At 37.2% G+C, this 17,501-nt stretch overlaps 1 protein-coding gene across 3 annotated transcripts in view; it reads left to right on the top strand.

Moving 5' to 3' along the window:
* Positions 1–17,501, top strand: part of DGKI (diacylglycerol kinase iota) — a 560,838-nt gene that overhangs the window by 52,380 nt on the left and 490,957 nt on the right. For 2 of the 3 annotated variants that reach the window (XM_053718991.1, XM_053718990.1), the window contains exons 4-6: positions 2,931–3,005; positions 7,559–7,615; positions 12,094–12,192. In XM_053718991.1, coding sequence (XP_053574966.1) covers positions 2,931–3,005; positions 7,559–7,615; positions 12,094–12,192 — 231 coding nt within the window. The remainder of the gene's footprint in view (positions 1–2,930; positions 3,006–7,558; positions 7,616–12,093; positions 12,193–17,501) is intronic. The other variant, XM_053718992.1, reaches the window with a different exon arrangement.

The raw sequence follows: 17,501 nt of genomic DNA, 5'->3' as shown, positions 1-17,501 counted from the left end.
GGATGCTTTGGATAAGTTTTGTCTGCAAGTTCCTTAAAAGGACAAATCTTTGCTCTTTCTGTTCTTTTTCACAGAAAGATTGCTAGTTTTCCTGATTTTTATTGTTTTGTACAAGCTAAGCTTTGGTTCATATAAAACTTGTTATTAAGTCAATCTCTCCTCCTTGGAGTTTGAATTTGGTTCTGGGGGCTCTTCAAGCTCCTCCGTTTGAACCTATGTATTCATTGGACATTAAATTACTTTCTTGGAAAGTTTTGTTTCTTTTGGCCATCTCTTCTGCTAGAAGAGTTTCTGAATTTTCTGCTCTTTCTTGTGAGTCTCCTTTTCTGATTTTTCATCAGGATAAGGCAGTGTTGCGAACTTCTTTTAAATTTTTTCCTAAGGTTGTGAATTCTAACAACATTAGTAGAGAAATTGTAGTTCCTTCATTATGTCCTAATCCTAAGAATTCTAAGGAAAGATCATTGCATTCTTTGGATGTAGTTAGAGCTTTGAAATATTATGTTGAAGCTACTAAGAATTTCTGAAAGACTTCTAGTCTTTTTGTTATCTTTTCCAGTTCTAGGAAAGGTCAGAAGGCCTCTGCCATTTCTTTGGCATCTTGGTTGAAATCTTTAATTCATCATGCTTATGTCGAGTCGGGTAAAACTCTGCCTCAAAGGATTACAGCTCATTCTACTAGGTCAGTTTCTACTTCCTGGGCGTTTAGGAATGAAGCTTCGGTTGATCAGATTTGCAAAGCAGCAACTTGATCTTCTTTGCATATTTTTACTAAATTCTACCATTTTTGATGTGTTTTCTTCTTCTGAAGCAGTTTTTGGTAGAAAAATACTTCAGGCAGCTATTTCAGTTTGATTCTTCTGCTTATAATTTCAGTTTTTTCATTATAAGATTTAAACTTTGTTTTGGGTGTGGATTATTTTCAGCAGAATTGGCTGTCTTTATTTTATCCCTCCCTCTCTAGTGACTCTTGCGTGGAAGATCCACATCTTGGGTAGTCATTATCCCATACGTCACTAGCTCATGGACTCTTGCTAATTACATGAAAGAAAACATAATTTATGTAAGAACTTACCTGATAAATTCATTTCTTTCATATTAGCAAGAGTCCATGAGGCCCACCCTTTTTTGTGGTGGTTATGATTTTTTTGTATAAAGCACAATTATTCCAATTCCTTATTTTTTATGCTTTCGCACTTTTGTCTTATCACCCCACTTCTTGGCTATTCGTTAAACTGATTTGTGGGTGTGGTGAGGGGTGTATTTATAGGCATTTGAGGTTTGGGAAACTTTGCCCCTCCTGTTAGGAATGTATATCCCATACGTCACTAGCTCATGGACTCTTGCTAATATGAAAGAAATTAATTTATCAGGTAAGTTCTTACATAAATTATGTTTTTTGGTGAACAACCCAGGTTGTTCTTGCTGATTGGTGGATAAATTCACCCACCAATAAACAAGTGCTGTCCAGTGTACTAAACCAAAAATTGTCTGGCTCCTTAGATTAGATGCCTTCTTTTTCAAATAAAGATAGCAAGAGAACAAAGAACATTTGATAATAAGAATAAATTAGAAAGTTGCTTAAAATTGCATGCTCTATCTGAATCACAAAAGAAAAAAAATTGGGTTCAGTGTCCCTTTAAGGTAAATAAAACTCCAGGCCCAAATGGAATACACCCAAGGGTGTTAGGGGAATTTAGCACTGTTATAGACAAACCACTACTCTTAATTTTTCAAGATTCATTATCCTCAGGCATAGTACCCCAGGATTGGCGTAAAGCTGATGTGGTGACACTCTTCAAAAAGGGAAGCAGGAATGATAAAGGAAGCTATAGACCGGTTAGTCTGACATCAATAGTGGGGGAGATATTTGAAGGGATTATAAGGGATTACATTGATGAGCATATTCGTGTAAAAAAGATTATGAGTTCAAATCAGCATGGTTTTATGAGAAATTGATCATGTCAAACTAATCTAATTAGATTCCACATTAATATAGTTAAGTTAAGTAAGGTCATTAGGTCAGAGCAGGATAAACTTTCATTACAAAGTGATCTGCAAAAATTAGAACTATGGGCAGGTAAATGGAAAATGAGATTTAATATGGGAAAATGCAAGGTTCTACATTTGGAAGTAAAAATAAACAGGCAATGTATTATTTAAATTGGACGAGACTTGGCTTGAGAGGTGACGTGATTACTTTATATAAATATATTCAAGGTCCATATACAGAGATGGCAGAAGCTCTGTTTATAAAAAAAAATTGTTTGGGACAAGAGGTCACAATTTAAGGTTGGAGGAAAAGAGATTTAATCTCCTGCAACGGAAAAGTTTTTTCACTGTAAGAGCAATAAAATTATGGAACTCATTACTTAAGGAGGTAGTAAATACCAGTACCCTAGATACATTTTAAAACTTGTTTGGATACATTTCTGTCTAAAAAAGCTCAATTAATACAAGCAATCATATCCATGCATTTTGTTTCTAAAGTATATTAGATTTGTATAGGTTGAACTCGATGGACTTCGGTCTTTTTTCAACCTCATCTACTATGTTACTATGTCCGCCAGACATTGATAAATCAGCCCCTTAGTGTTCAATGTACTTATTATCCTTAAAATAATTTAGCAATAGAGAATGTTTTCTATTTTTACAATGTACACATTTATTTAGCTGTCTGCCTCTTTTCATTGAATATAGACAAGCATTATAGGTAAATATTATTGTGCAAAGACAGTAGAATATTTGTTTCCAATGGAAATCTTAAAATGATCAGACCCAAGTGTCTTACAGTAATACCTTATTGATTTTTCAGTGAACAAATTCAGTGAGTGTTAAGGCGCAGTGAGGTTGTTAGGGAATATGAAAAAGTTTGATAAAATTATCATAAAAGGCAGTAATCGCCTTAAATCTTTCTCCCTCTCTCCCAGAAATCTGCTCTCCGTAGAAAATGTGCAGCCTGCAAAATCGTGGTTCACACTGCTTGCATGGAGCAGTTAGAAAAGGTAGGATGGCGCCATCTGCTGGTTAGAATTACACTTTTTTTTTAGCTTTAGTAGCATTTTTAGAATGTTAACCCACTGGGTTCCGTGAGATAGCTTCTATATACATGTATGTAATTTCTACAAACCTAAAGGTTAAAGGACTGTTAAAAGTGACTTAAATATACTATATTTTATTATTAATAATCTAATCTGTGCTATGTGATGTGGAAGTATTTTACAAATAAAATATGATAAGGTTATAATAATAATAATCTTGTGACTGTCAGTACAGTATACTAATCTTGTGTCATTGTTTGACAAAATATTAAATATATCAGTTTGCAAAGTAATGATAGTGAATGTAAAGGGACATGAAACCCCAAATTGTTCTTTCATGATTCAGATAGAGAATGTAATATTAAAACAAGTTTCCAATTTTCTTCTCTTATCAAATTTATTTTGTTGATGAGATATCTAGATAGGTAGCGTGCACATGATTGGAGTAATACATGACAGGAAATAATGATACCATCTAGTGCTTTTGCTAATGTATACCATTGTTGTAAAACTACTGTCATATAGTGCTGTAGACACGTGCACACTCCTGAACTAACATTCCTGTTATTCAACTAGAAAACAAAGGAACATTGATAATAGAAATTAATTGGAGAGTTCTTTAAAATTGAATGTTCTATCTGAATCATGAAAGAAAAAAATGGGTTTCATGTCCCTTTAACTCTTTCTGCTGATGAGCATTCTCTCTATGATACGGTTTTAATTCAAATCATTACAATTTATAATCTGACTACTAGAAATAAGTGAACACTTGGCTCTGTGATGCCTTGGCTCTTTGTGCCCTGTGCTTCTAAGTGCCCTGTGTTACAAGTGCCGAGTTAAGAACTGGAGTTAGAAACTGGAGGGGAAACTGCTGTCCCACTAACAGGTAAAACCTACTAACTATACACCTGCACAATGCTTTCCATGTATTTTCTGATATCTCTGTCTGCCCTTTTCCTAAAAATCACTGCACTTCCCTGTAGCAACAATAACCCACACACTATCATTATCCTACCCTCCCTTCTCTCATCCCCTATGCTGTCCTCTCATGAACTACTTTGTCTCCTTAGAAATACTTCCCCATCTAACTCTCCTGTGTCTAATCATACCCGCTACTACAAGTCCCCCTCTCACCTTCTGTCACTCACACTCCTCCTACTGCTTGCTGCTGGTGACATCTCTCCTAACCCTGGCCCTGCAGCATTAACCACACTTTTACACTCTCACTCAGTCCCCCACTGCAAAAACTCTAGGTCACGCAATCCTAACAATCTCATCTCTATTAACACACAGCGCTTATCCCCTCTCTTTTCTTGTGCTCTTTGGAATGCACGCTCTGTCTGTAACAAACTCACAACTGTTCATGACCTTTTTATTTCTAATGCTTTCAATCTTCTAGCAATTACTGAAACCCCGCATCTTCTGACACTGCTTCCATTGCTGCTCTCACGCACGGTGGTCTCCACTTTAGCCACACACCTAAGCCAGGTGATAGACATGGTGGCGGTGTTGGAATCTTACTCTCCCCCTCCTGCTCCTTTCAGCACCTGCAGCCTCATCCATCTCTCTCCTTTTCCTCCTTTGAAGTTCACTGCATCCGACTATTCTCCCCCCTCTCCCTCAGGGTGGCAGTTATCTATCGCCCCCCTGGACCAACCTCCCAATTCCTTGATAACTTCGCTGCCTGGCTTTCTCACTTTCTCCCTACAAATACACCTGCTCTAATCCTGGGGGACTTCAACATCCTCATTGATAACCCATCTGCCGCTGCTGCCTCTAAACTTCTCTCACTCACAAACTCCTTTGGTCTCTCACAATCCACCATATTCCCTACTCACCGCGATGGACACTCTATTGATTTAGTATTCTCCTACCTCTGCTCTCCCTCTGACGCCACCTGTCTCCCATTTCCCATCTCAGACCACCATCTGCTCACCTTTAAGCTTAATATACAGGCTAAACCTACTTCTCCCCCGCACCTGTAGAAATCTGCACACTGTGGATCCTCTACAACTCTCCAACCTTATTCAAAAACACCTCCCCCACACTTCCACAATATCCTGCCCTGACCTTGCTACAACCCACTATAACAATACTCTCTCCTCGGCACTGGACACTTTCGCTCCTCCCCAAATACGCAAAACCCCACGTCGTCAGCTCCAACCCTGGCACTCTAACCAAACACGCTACCTGCAAAAATGCTCCCATGCTGCTGAACGTGCCTGGAGGAAATCCCGCTCTGAATCAGATTTCCTTCACTATAAGTTCATTCTTTATTCTTACTCCTCTGCCCTTCACTTAGCCAAGTAAACCTACTTCTCTTCTCTTATATCTACTCACTCCACAAACCCTAAACGTCTCTTCTCCATTTTCAACTCTCTCCTTTACCCACCTTCACCACCCCCTTCATCTGCCTTTAGTGCTCAAGACCTGGCAGACTACTTTTTCAACAAAACAATTACCATCCAAAGTAATATCCCAACACAAGTCTGCAACCTTCCATCTCCGCCCCCGGCAACCCCCTCCACCACTCTCAGCACCTTCCCCCCTACCTCTGAGAATGAAGTGAGTTCCCTATTGTCTTCCTCACACCTCACTACCTGCCCACTTGACCCTATCCCTTCACATCTAATACCGTCTCTGTCTTCTACCCTCACTTCAGCTCTTACTCACATATTTAACCTATCCCTTACTACCGGTTCATTCCCATCTTCCTTCAAACATGCAAAGGTCACCCCCATCCTCAAAAAACCCTCCCTCGACCCCAATTCTCCTGCAAACTACCGCCCCATATCACTGCTTCCGCTAGCTTCAAAAGTCCTGGAAAAACTAGTCTTCGATCGCTTAAACCACTTCTTGTCTTCCAACTCACTGCTTGACCCCTTACAATCTGGCTTCCGTTCCCAACACTCAACTGAGACTGCCCTCACCAAAGTTACTAATGATCTTCTTTCTGCTAAAAAAATGGCCACTACTTAATACTTATCTTACTTGATCTGTCTCCTGCCTTTGACACAGTTGACCATCCCCTTCTCCTACGGACTCTCAGCTCCTTTGGGCTCTCTGACACTGCCCTTTCCTGGATCCACTCTTATCTCTCTAATAGGTCCTTTTCTGTCTCCTTTGCTGGTGGCGACTCCTCTCCATTGCCTCTGTCTGTTGGAGTACCTCAAGGCTCTGTTCTGGGTCCCCTACTCTTCTCTATTTATACATCCTCACTGGGAAAACTTATCAGTAGCTATGGCTTCAACTACCACTTCTATGCTGATGATACCCAGATCTACCTATCCGCCCCTTCACTCTCTCCTTCTGTCCTTGCTCACATCGGTGTCTGCTTATCTGGCATTTCTTCTTGGATTGCCTCTCACCACCTAAAAATCAATATGTCCTAGACTGAGCTCCTTCTAATCCCCCCCTCTAATTCTACCCTGGTTCCTAACTTTTCAATCACTGTTGGTGATACCACTATCTCCCCATCACCCCAAGTCCGTGTCCTAGGAGTTACACTTGACTCCAATCTGTCCTTCATTCGCCACATCCAATTGCTCTCTTCCTCCTATCGCAACCATCTACGCAATATCTCCAAAATCCGTCCATTTCTGAGTGCTGAAACTACTAAACAGCTAATCCACTCCCTGGTAATCTCCCGATTTGACTACTGTAATAACCTACTAGCTGGCCTCCCTCTCTCCCGCCTCTCCCCTCTTCAATCCATCCTAAATGCCTCGGCTAGGCTAATTCACCTCTCCCGACGCTCTGTATCTGCTGCACCTCTCTGCGAGTCCCTTCACTGGCTACCCATCCACAGCAGAATTAAATTCAAAATTCTCATCCTGACCTACAAAGCCCTTACCATTGCAGCCCCCCCATACCTGTCCTCACTCATCAACAAATATACTCCAGCCATCCCCTAAGATCCAACAATGACCTGCTCCTTGCATCTTCTACCATCACCTCCTCCCATGCCAGGCTACAGGACTTCTCTCGTGCAGCACCAACCACCTGGAATGCACTTCCCAGAGCTGTTAGACTTTCCCCTAACCTTTCCTCCTTTAAATGCTCCCTAAAGACCTTTCTGTTCATGGAAGCCTATCTCTAAATCAGTAAAAAATTAATTCTACCTGCCTAACTGCTGCCCCATCTAACTCCACACTAACATCATTCTCACCTTTGCAGTCCCCACCTCCTGTTTCTCACCCTCCTACCATCTAGATTGTAAGTTTCCATAGGAACAGGGCCCACAATTCCCCCTGTATTTGTTTTGTTAAACTTTGGTGTCTTCTATATTGTATTGTACTGTACTTTTATCTTTGTACCCATGGACAGCGCTGCGGAATCTGTTGGCGCTTTATAAATAAAGAATAATAATAATAATACGGTTTTGCATTTTACAATATGTAGAATTGATGTGTTACAATTGTTTTGTCATATTACTGAACTATTGTCTTTTAATAAAACTCTGCAGTTATGTCACTTACTTTCTAAAGTTCCTTTTTTTTTTCCTATGTAAATTGCAGATTAATTTTAGATGCAAACCCACTTTTCGGGATGGTACGTCTCGGACTCCAAGAGAAGTAAGTGCACATATGGTGTGAAAATCAAAATACATGCAGTAAATGTTCTCATGTTACTATACTGACAGGTAACTCATTGCAGGATCGCTGCAAACATCGTAAATTATATTATGGAAATAGGTTTTCATGGCAAGACAGAAGGCCTCATATTTAAAAAAATAAATAAAAATATTTATTTAATAAGCTTTTAATTTTATACAGTAAATAAAATTTATTAATGACTCGTTTCCACATATCTCCTTAATTCCAAATAGGCCATTACCTAGAGCAGCAATAAATATTACATATACATTATATATATATATATATATCAATACATTTAAACATTTAATAAAAACAAAAACAAAAATGTACTTAAAGGGCCATAATACCCAAATGTTTAAACACTTGAAAGTGATGCAGCATAGCTGTAAAAAGCTGTCTAGAAAATATCACCTGAACATCTCTATGTAAAAAAGAAAGATATTTTACCTCAAAAGTTCCTCAGTAGCCACCTCCCATTGTAAAGGATTTCTAAGCAGCATTTTAGTGTGTCTGTCCTGGGACATCTGAAGGGATGAGCATCGTGCACTCTCATCTTATTTCACCAATCAGGTAAAGGAAGTTTACAATGAAATCTCATGAGAGTCAAGTCAAATCTCATGAGATCACAGTAAAAGTTCATGACCTCAGCACTGCTGATGCTGATTGGCTGCTGTTCATTTCTTCATTTTTTTTTTATTTTTTTACCTGCAGCTGGGAGCAGGTGAAGTATAACTTTTTACACAGAACTTACTCTGCTGAGCTGAGGAGATTGTGAGGTAAAATATCTTCCTTTTTTACATAGAGATGCTCAGGTGATATTTTCCTGTCAGCTTATTATAGTTATACTGCATAAGTTTCAAGTGATTTAGCATATGAGTATTATGTCCCTTTAAATAAAACATTTTTAATTGTATTTATTTTTTCATAAATTCAATGTATCTTTGTTCCTCTCTAGAGGTGATCACAGGTAAGGAGCACAGGTGTTAAATATACATTTTACAGTGTAAGGTCGGGTTACCATAGCTACAAACTTATAATGGTGAGATTTTTTAAAAATATGATGTCATATGCTTTAACACAACGTTAAAGGGACACTGAACCCACATTTTTTCTTTTGTGATTCAGATAGAGTATGCAATTTTAAGCAACTTTCGAATTTACTCCTTTTATCAAATTTTCTTCATTCTCTTGGTATCTTTATTTGAAATGCAAGAATGTAAGTTTAGATGCCGGCCCATTTTTGGTGAACAACCTGGGTTGTTTTTGCTGATTGGTGGATAAATTCATCCACCAATAAAAAAGTGCTGTCCAGAGGTCTAAAACAAAAAAAGCTTAGATGCCTTCTTTTTCAAATAAAGATAGCAAGAGAACGAAGATAAATTGATAATAGGCGTAAATTACAAAGTTGCTTAAAATTGCATGCTCTATCTGAATCACAAAATAAAAAAATTGGGTTCAGTGTCCCTATAAGTTCTTCAAATCAAGAATTACAAATTCATCAGAAAATAGATTGCACAAGCTGAATAAAATACTCCTGTTACAACGTTACTTTTCCCAACACATTTTACCATGTAGATCCCTGCGGAGTATTATTTTGTCTACTTGCTTTTTATTCTCCCTTTCTTTTATGTGACATTTTAAATTAGCCAAATTTGTGTTCATAACCAGGGATGTTCCAGTGTAATTTCTAAATAGAACAGGGGTGATTTGCAGCTACCTAATTATACTACTCATGATTGGCTAACTGGCTGGACCCTGCTCATGAGTAGCAATTTTACTGTTATGCGTATATCTCTTTAAGACTAATAATATGCACTGAAGTAGTTTGAGGCCAGTCTTGGAGAAAAGCGCTATATAAATACTACAATAAAATACTTTAGTAAATATGATTATTACAATAATATTTCAATGCATTTGAATTAGATATGTTGCCTAAAGGATATATACAATAGAATAAGAAGATCTGGTTAAACACTCACAAGAAACAATAAAAAATGTGCTTCCCTCAGTCTTTTCAAGCCCATAATTTGTCTTTCATGATTTAGACAAACAATGCAATGTTAAAAAAACTATCCAATTTACTTTGATCTCATGGTATTTTTTGTTGAAGAGTTCATGTCAGGAGCACAATATGGCAATAGTTCTGCAAGAATTGTTCAGTATTAGATGGCAGCAGTTTTTGGACAATGCATAACATTGTTAAAAGCTTTATTGCAAAACTGCTGCCATATAGTGCTCTAGACATGTGCACGCTCCTAAACCTGCCTACTGGCTTTTCAACAAAGGATACCAAAAAAAAAGTTTAATAATAGAAGTAAACTGGAAATGTGTATTGTGTTTGAATAAAGTTTATTTTTTTTCACAACAAAATGTCATGATATACGTACACTAAACAATATACTTTGAATAATTAATTTGTTTTAATACATCTAAACTAGTAATTGTAAAGGCAAATGGGCATTCAGATGATCATATTTAATTTGTGTACAAGTTTCATAGTTATTTGTGCTATAATAACTTTTTATTAAAGCAGAAAATAATTGTTTTTAACATGAATTTAGCAGGTGCAAAATCATTAATGGAACAGTCTAGAATAAATATAAAATTCTCTATTTTTTTAAGAGCAGTTTAAACTTTTACCCCAGTAAAGGGAATAAATATATGGTAGAAGGTGTCCCCCTGTACCAATCAGAAGCAGACATGAAGTGTGCCAATCAGAAACAGACATGAAGTGTGTCCCTGTACCAATCAGAAGCAGACATGAAGTGTGCCCCTGTGCCAATCAGAAGCAGACATGAAGTGTGCCCCTGTACCAATGAAAAGCAGACATGAAGTGTGCCCCTGTGCCAATCAGAAGCAGACATACATGTGCATTCTCAACTTACTGGTGCTGTGCTAATCTTTATTAAAACTAAGTAAGAAATAATAATAATACAAATATATATATATTTTTTTTTAAAAAAGAGCATTTTATAGGTACTGGCAGACAGCTGCCAGTACCTAAGATGTCAGCTAATAGTTAGAGGGTGGAGGTTTAGAGAGCTGTTTGGGGGGTATCAGGGAGGTTGGGGGGTAAGGGGGTATCCTATATATATATATATATATATATATATATATATATATATATATATTTATTTAAAAAAAACAGCCTTATATTTTCATACTGGCAGACTGTCTGCCAGTACCTAAGATGGGGGTGATCAGTGGGGGTTGGGGAGGGAAGAGAGCTATTTGTGAGGGATCAGGGGGTGGGAAGTGTCATGTGAGAGGCTATCTCTACACTAAAGCTAAAATTAACCTTTTAAGCTACCTAACCCCTTCACTTCCGGGAATAACAGAAGTGTGATGCACAACTGCAATTAACATCCTTCTAATTACCAAAAAGCAATGGCAAAGCCATATATGTCTGCTATTTCCTAACGAAGGGGATCCCAGAGAAACTTTTACAAACATTTGTGCCATGATTGCACAAGCAGTATGTAAAAAATTTCTGTGAGAAACCCAGTTTGTGAAAAAGTAACTTTTTATTTATTTTTTATTTTTATTTGATTGCATTTGGCGGTGAAATGGTGGCATTAAATATACCAAAATGGGCCTAGATTAATACCTTGGGTTGTCTACTTAAAAATATATAGTTTTGACAGGTAAATAAAAAAAACAATAGCAAAAATGCTAAAAATTCTCCAGAATTTTGGGCAAGTTTTTTCTGAAAGTCCCGGTAGTGAAAGGGTTAAGTCAACTAAATAGCATTCAATAGGCTTTTCAAGGAATGTGATCTCACGAGCATGCAAAACAATGCTTTTAAAACATTCATTTTGCATTCAGATCTTTTATTTTATTAAAAATTTAATTTAGGCATACGCACAAAATTGATTAAATTCACTTAAAAAATAAGAAAATATCTACTGATGTCTGATGGATTGGAATACAAAGTATTAGCAAAGTTAAAGGGGCAAAAAAAAAAATCATTTTTCTTCATGATTCAGTGTTCATACTTCTATTATTACCTCTTAGTATCCTTTGTTGATGAGTAGGTATGCTTAGGAGCATGCACTTGTGTAAAGCACAATATGACAGCAGTTTTGCAACAATGCTTTTTTTAAAAAAAGGTATACATTGTTATTGTCTTCAAAAGTGTGTAACATTGTTAAAAGCATTGTAGCAAAACTGCTGCCATATTATACTACCATCAAGGACACGCTTCTGAGACTTTTTAACAAAGGATACCAAAAGTAAATGGAACCATCCCTCATAAGGGAATGCCCTTATGATAGCCATAGACACTTTACCCCGGTCTTCTAATGGATTGGGATAAATCCTATTATGTTTTTACAAGAAAACACAGAGAGCGTTTGTATCCCTGAGGACCACCCGTCCTGCACTACTAGTGTGTTGCTAGAAAGGCCAACAATGGAATTTTACGGCTGACATGAGCTCTGATGGTTTTTCCTCAGGTCAGACATTTTTCTTGTTGTTCTAACCAGCAGAATCTGGTGAGACATCACTGGGTGCATCGCAGGAGACAAGAGGGGAAGTGCAAGCAGTGCGGCAAGGTAAGCGAGCGACTTTTTTTATCCGTATTTATTTATGTAGCATAAGATATCTGCTAGAAGTTTCATGGTCAAAGACATTGACGTCTGAAATAAAGATAAAACTGATTCCACTACACTTATATTAATTATTATTTTTTAAAAAAGACAATTTAAGGCTCCTACATTAGAATTCATATTTTATAGTGATTTAAAATGATAATGCTGCCATTTGCTTTGATAACACACAGCATGCAGATGGATTTATAAAACGTAACCTACTCCTGCCAAAATGGCAGCCCCTGTAATAGGGTCATCCAGTTTAAGGCCCAAGGGCTACATCTGGAACAGCAAACAGATATCAGTAATTTGTTATAAAAAATACAGTTGCATACTTCTCATTGGGACCTTATGATTAAAAACGCGTTGGCATGGAGAGAAATCTTGCAAAATCCTTTTTTTTTTTTTTTAGTATTATTTTGCAATACAAGTGTCTCTTTCACCCCCAGAACACTTTATTGCATGATAAACAATTGACAAGCTAACATTTGTCTAAAACTATTAGAAAATCCTACCAGACCAGAGAACTTCAGCTCATCATACCGTTAGTAATCGAGCTTGTGCATTTGTACCACATTTGTAAATGTGAGTAGTACAGATACATTAAATAACACATTTTCTATACAGGGCTGGTATGATATCACTGCAGTTTACTAGTCAGGGGCCAAAAGTTACTTGTCCACCCAATATTAAAGTAAGATGCTAATGCAATCTATCATGCTATGCTTTGTTAGGATGTTTTTTTTTTTTATTACTGACCTCAGAGAGCTATAGATTAACACTTTAAAAGGGGATTCTAACACAGTTAAAGTCCAGTTTGCAGGTTGCAAATATTGTATCACCTGAGCAGAACCCAAATTGTTGCCATGTCCTGTTCAGGAGCTACAAAGCTTGCAGCTTTGCAGTGGTTAAATACAGAGAGGTCAATTCTAATATTGTTGATCATTTTTATTGGCTTTTTTGAGGGGGGGGGGCTCCCAATATTCTTTTTTCATCAAAGGTGCCAACGATAACATCACTTCGGTATTGAAGAAAAAAATTGAATTGAATGTTGGGAAACTTACCCACGCAATATATAGACAGCATCGATAGCCAAAGGCAATTGACAAATGTTTATCACCCGCAGATTGAACAATAACACACACTGGATAAATTATAATGATATCGGCCACTGGTCTGTGCATGACCATAACAATAATGGTGATGGACCTTATTTATGATAATATTTGTCAAATCAAACAATGATATTGAATATGTCACCATCATCAAGTAAATGTTAAAAACACACCTATATGCAAGATATTTACACGAGAATGAGGATACTCATAGGAGAGATTTCTGGACCTGCAGAATGAGACCTGGTTGGTGGGTGAGAGGGTCTGAGCAGCCTGGAAAGCACTTTTTTATGATTTGGTTTTTGATGGTCCCCAGCCATTATCAGCCGTTACCTGAGTCATTGTGGGGAAATGTAGCTAGAATATTAAAGGGACAGTCAACACCAGAATTTTTGTTGTTTAAAAAGAAAGATAATCCCTTTATTACCCATTCCCCAGTTTTGCACAACCAACACAGTTATCATTATACACATTTTACCTTTGTAATTACCTTGTATCTAAGCTTCTGCAAACTGCCCCCTTGTTTCAGTTCTTTTGACAGACTTGCATTTTAGCCAATCAGTGCTCACTCCATGGTAACTTCACGTGCATGAGCTCAATGTTATCTATATGAAACACGTGAACTAATGCCCTCTAGTGGTCAAAATGCATTCAGATTAGAGGCAGTCTTCAAGGTCTAAGAAATTTAGCATATGAAATTCCTAGGTTTAGCTTTCAACTAAGAATACCAAGAGAACAAAGCAAAATTGGTGATAAAAGTAAATTGGAAGTTGTTTAAAATTACATGCCCTATTTAAATGATGAAAGTTTTTTTTTTTTGGACTTGACTGTCCCTTTAAGTGATTACTTTAAGAAAAAAACTATTGTCCAATCATGTTTTTCTCATATACAATGAACATTTCTTAACCCCTTAATGACTGCTGCGTACCCTGTATGTCGCTGGTCGTTAAAGGATTGCTTATAATAGCGTGGGTCTTGTCAAGAGCAGCAAGGTCACACTATTAGACCCTCCCTCCCACCTGCTGGCTTCCTAAAATAAAATGGTCTTGCAACCCCCATAGAAAGAACCCCATGGTCTTGCAACCCCCAAAGAAAGACCAGTGACGTATAGGGTACATCACTGGTCATTTAAAAAGGTTAAAGAACCGTAGCAACACCATAGTTAGCTAGGATGAGTAATGCATAAAGTACATGCTCTAACAATTTACAGCTTGACATTTATGAATCAGAATTTTCCTTTAAATGTAGAATAGCGTTTTTTTGTTTGTTTTTTTAACTTGTCTGTGTCAATTTCCTACATCCAGGACTAGCAGACTAACACAAATTTCCAGCTGTGTTATATACTTTTAACTAACTATTTGTGATTATTGTTTACTTTTATTTTGAAGCATTATCTTTAGTAAAAGTGTGAGTATAATGTAATGTGGTTGCTGGTCAATCTTGTTATTAACAAGTGACCCTTAAAGGGGCAGTCTTCAGTAAAATTTGCTGCGTTGCTGAGTACACTGTCCCTTTTAATGTAAACATTTTTTGCAACCACTGCCCTATAAGGTTAAATAACAAAGTATTACACATAAAAACAGGGCCGCCATCAGGGGGTAACAGGGGTGACTCATGTCAGGGGCCCAATGGGCCTGGGGGGCCCCATGAGGCACCAGTGGGTACTACAGCAGAGTGCTAATTGAGCATGGGAAATGTTATTACAAGGAGTAAAGTATTAGAATTTGAGAGGATTTCCGAGTGTGCACTAAACCACTATGCACAGTGTGAGACAGACTTGACACTTTGTTTGTACAGCGTGTGCCTGAGTCAGACGGCAGATCACTTTCATTTGCAGAGGAGGTAGGACTTACTTAGCAAATGTTTTTTATTTCTTTGTGCAATTTCGGATTGTAACTTCAGTGTGGTAGTAGTCGTATGGTGGGGCCAGGGGTCCATAAAAACATATATTTTTTTAGCAGCAGTGTATTTATGATTATTTGACAATGCTGTAGAAATTCTATATTTAAAACAATGCAGAAATGTTTCCTCCTCAATACACAAATGGTAGGTGCCCTTTTGGAAAATGTTTTTATATATATATATATATATAACATTACAGTTTACTGCCCCTTTATGCAAGGACTTTCCAGATGCAAGGAGGCATTTTATCTAAGATTTTTACATCTGCATAAAATGTTATACTCTCAGACTAAGATTGCTCAGTGTTTGAAATGAGATTAACTTAAAACTGTTCAGTTTACACTACAGCTGACTTAATTTTGAAATACATACCAACAAGCCTAAATCCTGCATTTAACCAGATCTAATGGTATGAGTACCACAGCTTATGGTTCCACCAAGACCACATAGAGTACAGCATTTTCAAAATCCATAAATACAGCTGACAGATGGGAACATTTGTACACTATATTTGAAGTGGTGCTCTTGGTTAGGGAAAATGGGGAAAAAACAAACAAACATATGTCAACCTTTTAAAAGTACTTTTCTTCATCTAGCCATCTACCCAGATCATTAATGTACAATTCACAGAATTATTTTTGTTTGCACATTTACAAATATGATTCTTTAAAAAGTGATCTCTTAATTTCTGCATTTTTTTTTATCATGCATGTCACACACTGCTGATTTAGGGGATGCAAGGTGCATAAATGTTTCCTTCTGTGAGTGTTTCTGTGGGTGTCTGTGTTTATGTATTTGTGCTTTGGTTTGTGTCTCAAAGAGTGTGTATGTATTTTTTTCTGTGGGTCTCTCTCTGTGTGTGTGTGTGTGTATGTCTTTGTGTGTTTTCTTAGACTGTCTCTGTTGGTGTTTCCTTGGGTGTATGTGCAAGTTTGAGTTTGTGTGTGTGTGTGTGTGTGTCCATTGTCTTTTCCTTTTAAGGACATTTTGACCTTACTACTGATTATTCACATCTCTCTACAGACTTTGAGACTGAGACCTTTCCGGAAGTCACCTAATCCACCATTTAACCTTTAAATTATTGTTTAGGCAGTTCAGGGCCCTTCCTTTCAGCCACTGCATGCTATTGTCATCATTTAGTTGGCATCTTCCTTTACAAAAAGATAATCAGAACTCCATATTTTGTTTTCTAAATCTCCTTTTTTTTTACAAAACTGTAGTCTACCTCATTATTTGTCAGGTCAATGTAAACAAGTGCTAAGTGTCTGCTTGGGTGTCTGTGTCTGAGTTTCTTTGCGTGTCTGCTAGAGTTTCTATATGTGAATCCTTATGTGTGAGGGTGTGTGTGTGTTTCAGTGTATGAGTGAGTCTGTGTGTGTGTAAGTTACTACCTTTACAACATTTCCAAGTTTAAATAGACACTTAAGAATAAAGTGCATATACGTTTTAGTCACTTGGTCAAAAATTGCACATGTCAAAGGGGGGGGGGGGTGATCAATGGTTAAGTAAGGGGCCCCAAACTTTCTAGTGGCGGCCCTGCATAAAAATAACATTGTAGTGATCAGATTTCTAATCCTATTTTTTTTCATCTAAGAACACTCACTGTAATGAAAAAGGATTTCATGAATTCTCAAAATCCATTTTTTTTTGTTGTTGTTGTTGTTGAAGCTAATTGCCAGCTCTAAAAGCAGTTAGAGCAGTTAGTAATATGCAGAAGTGGTTAAGGTTTCCTTATTGCTGTCCAGAAATCTGAGGGTTGGGCACTGAAATATCTAAAGAAAGGAAATGTGATATATAATAAAAGGAAATAGATTAGATTTTGTATCAGCCTTCACATTTAAAAGGCCATGAAATGTTCGTTTCTATTGAGTTAAATAGAATTACCAACCCGTAAAACAACAAAATGGCACATCATTGGCTTACAATATTTTTTTTTTAAGCATTTGTAATATTACAGTAAATTCCCTTTTGTTACTACACGCCCAATTGAGTACTGTACCATGCACAAACCTTAAAGGGATAGAAAGGTCAAAAATAAAATGGGCAAGGGTGCATTACAGTTTTAAATAAAAAAAAAAAAATTAAATTTAAATTAGCAAAAATGTTTCTGGTAAAATGTATTACTGTGTTTAAGTGGTGTATGTACATATGCTGTGAGGGCTCGTGCACCAGTATGGTGTGTATTGTGCCTATGAAGACTTCATTTGTGTCATACAAGCCACAGAGGACTACCTGAGAAGGTGTAGTGTCTGAATA

Source organism: Bombina bombina, chromosome 6 (genome assembly GCF_027579735.1).
Source record: "Bombina bombina isolate aBomBom1 chromosome 6, aBomBom1.pri, whole genome shotgun sequence".
Classification (NCBI taxonomy): Eukaryota; Metazoa; Chordata; class Amphibia; order Anura; family Bombinatoridae; genus Bombina; species Bombina bombina.
The sequence above is the reverse complement of the archived record's forward strand: the minus strand, read 5'-3'. Positions and strand labels throughout refer to the sequence as shown.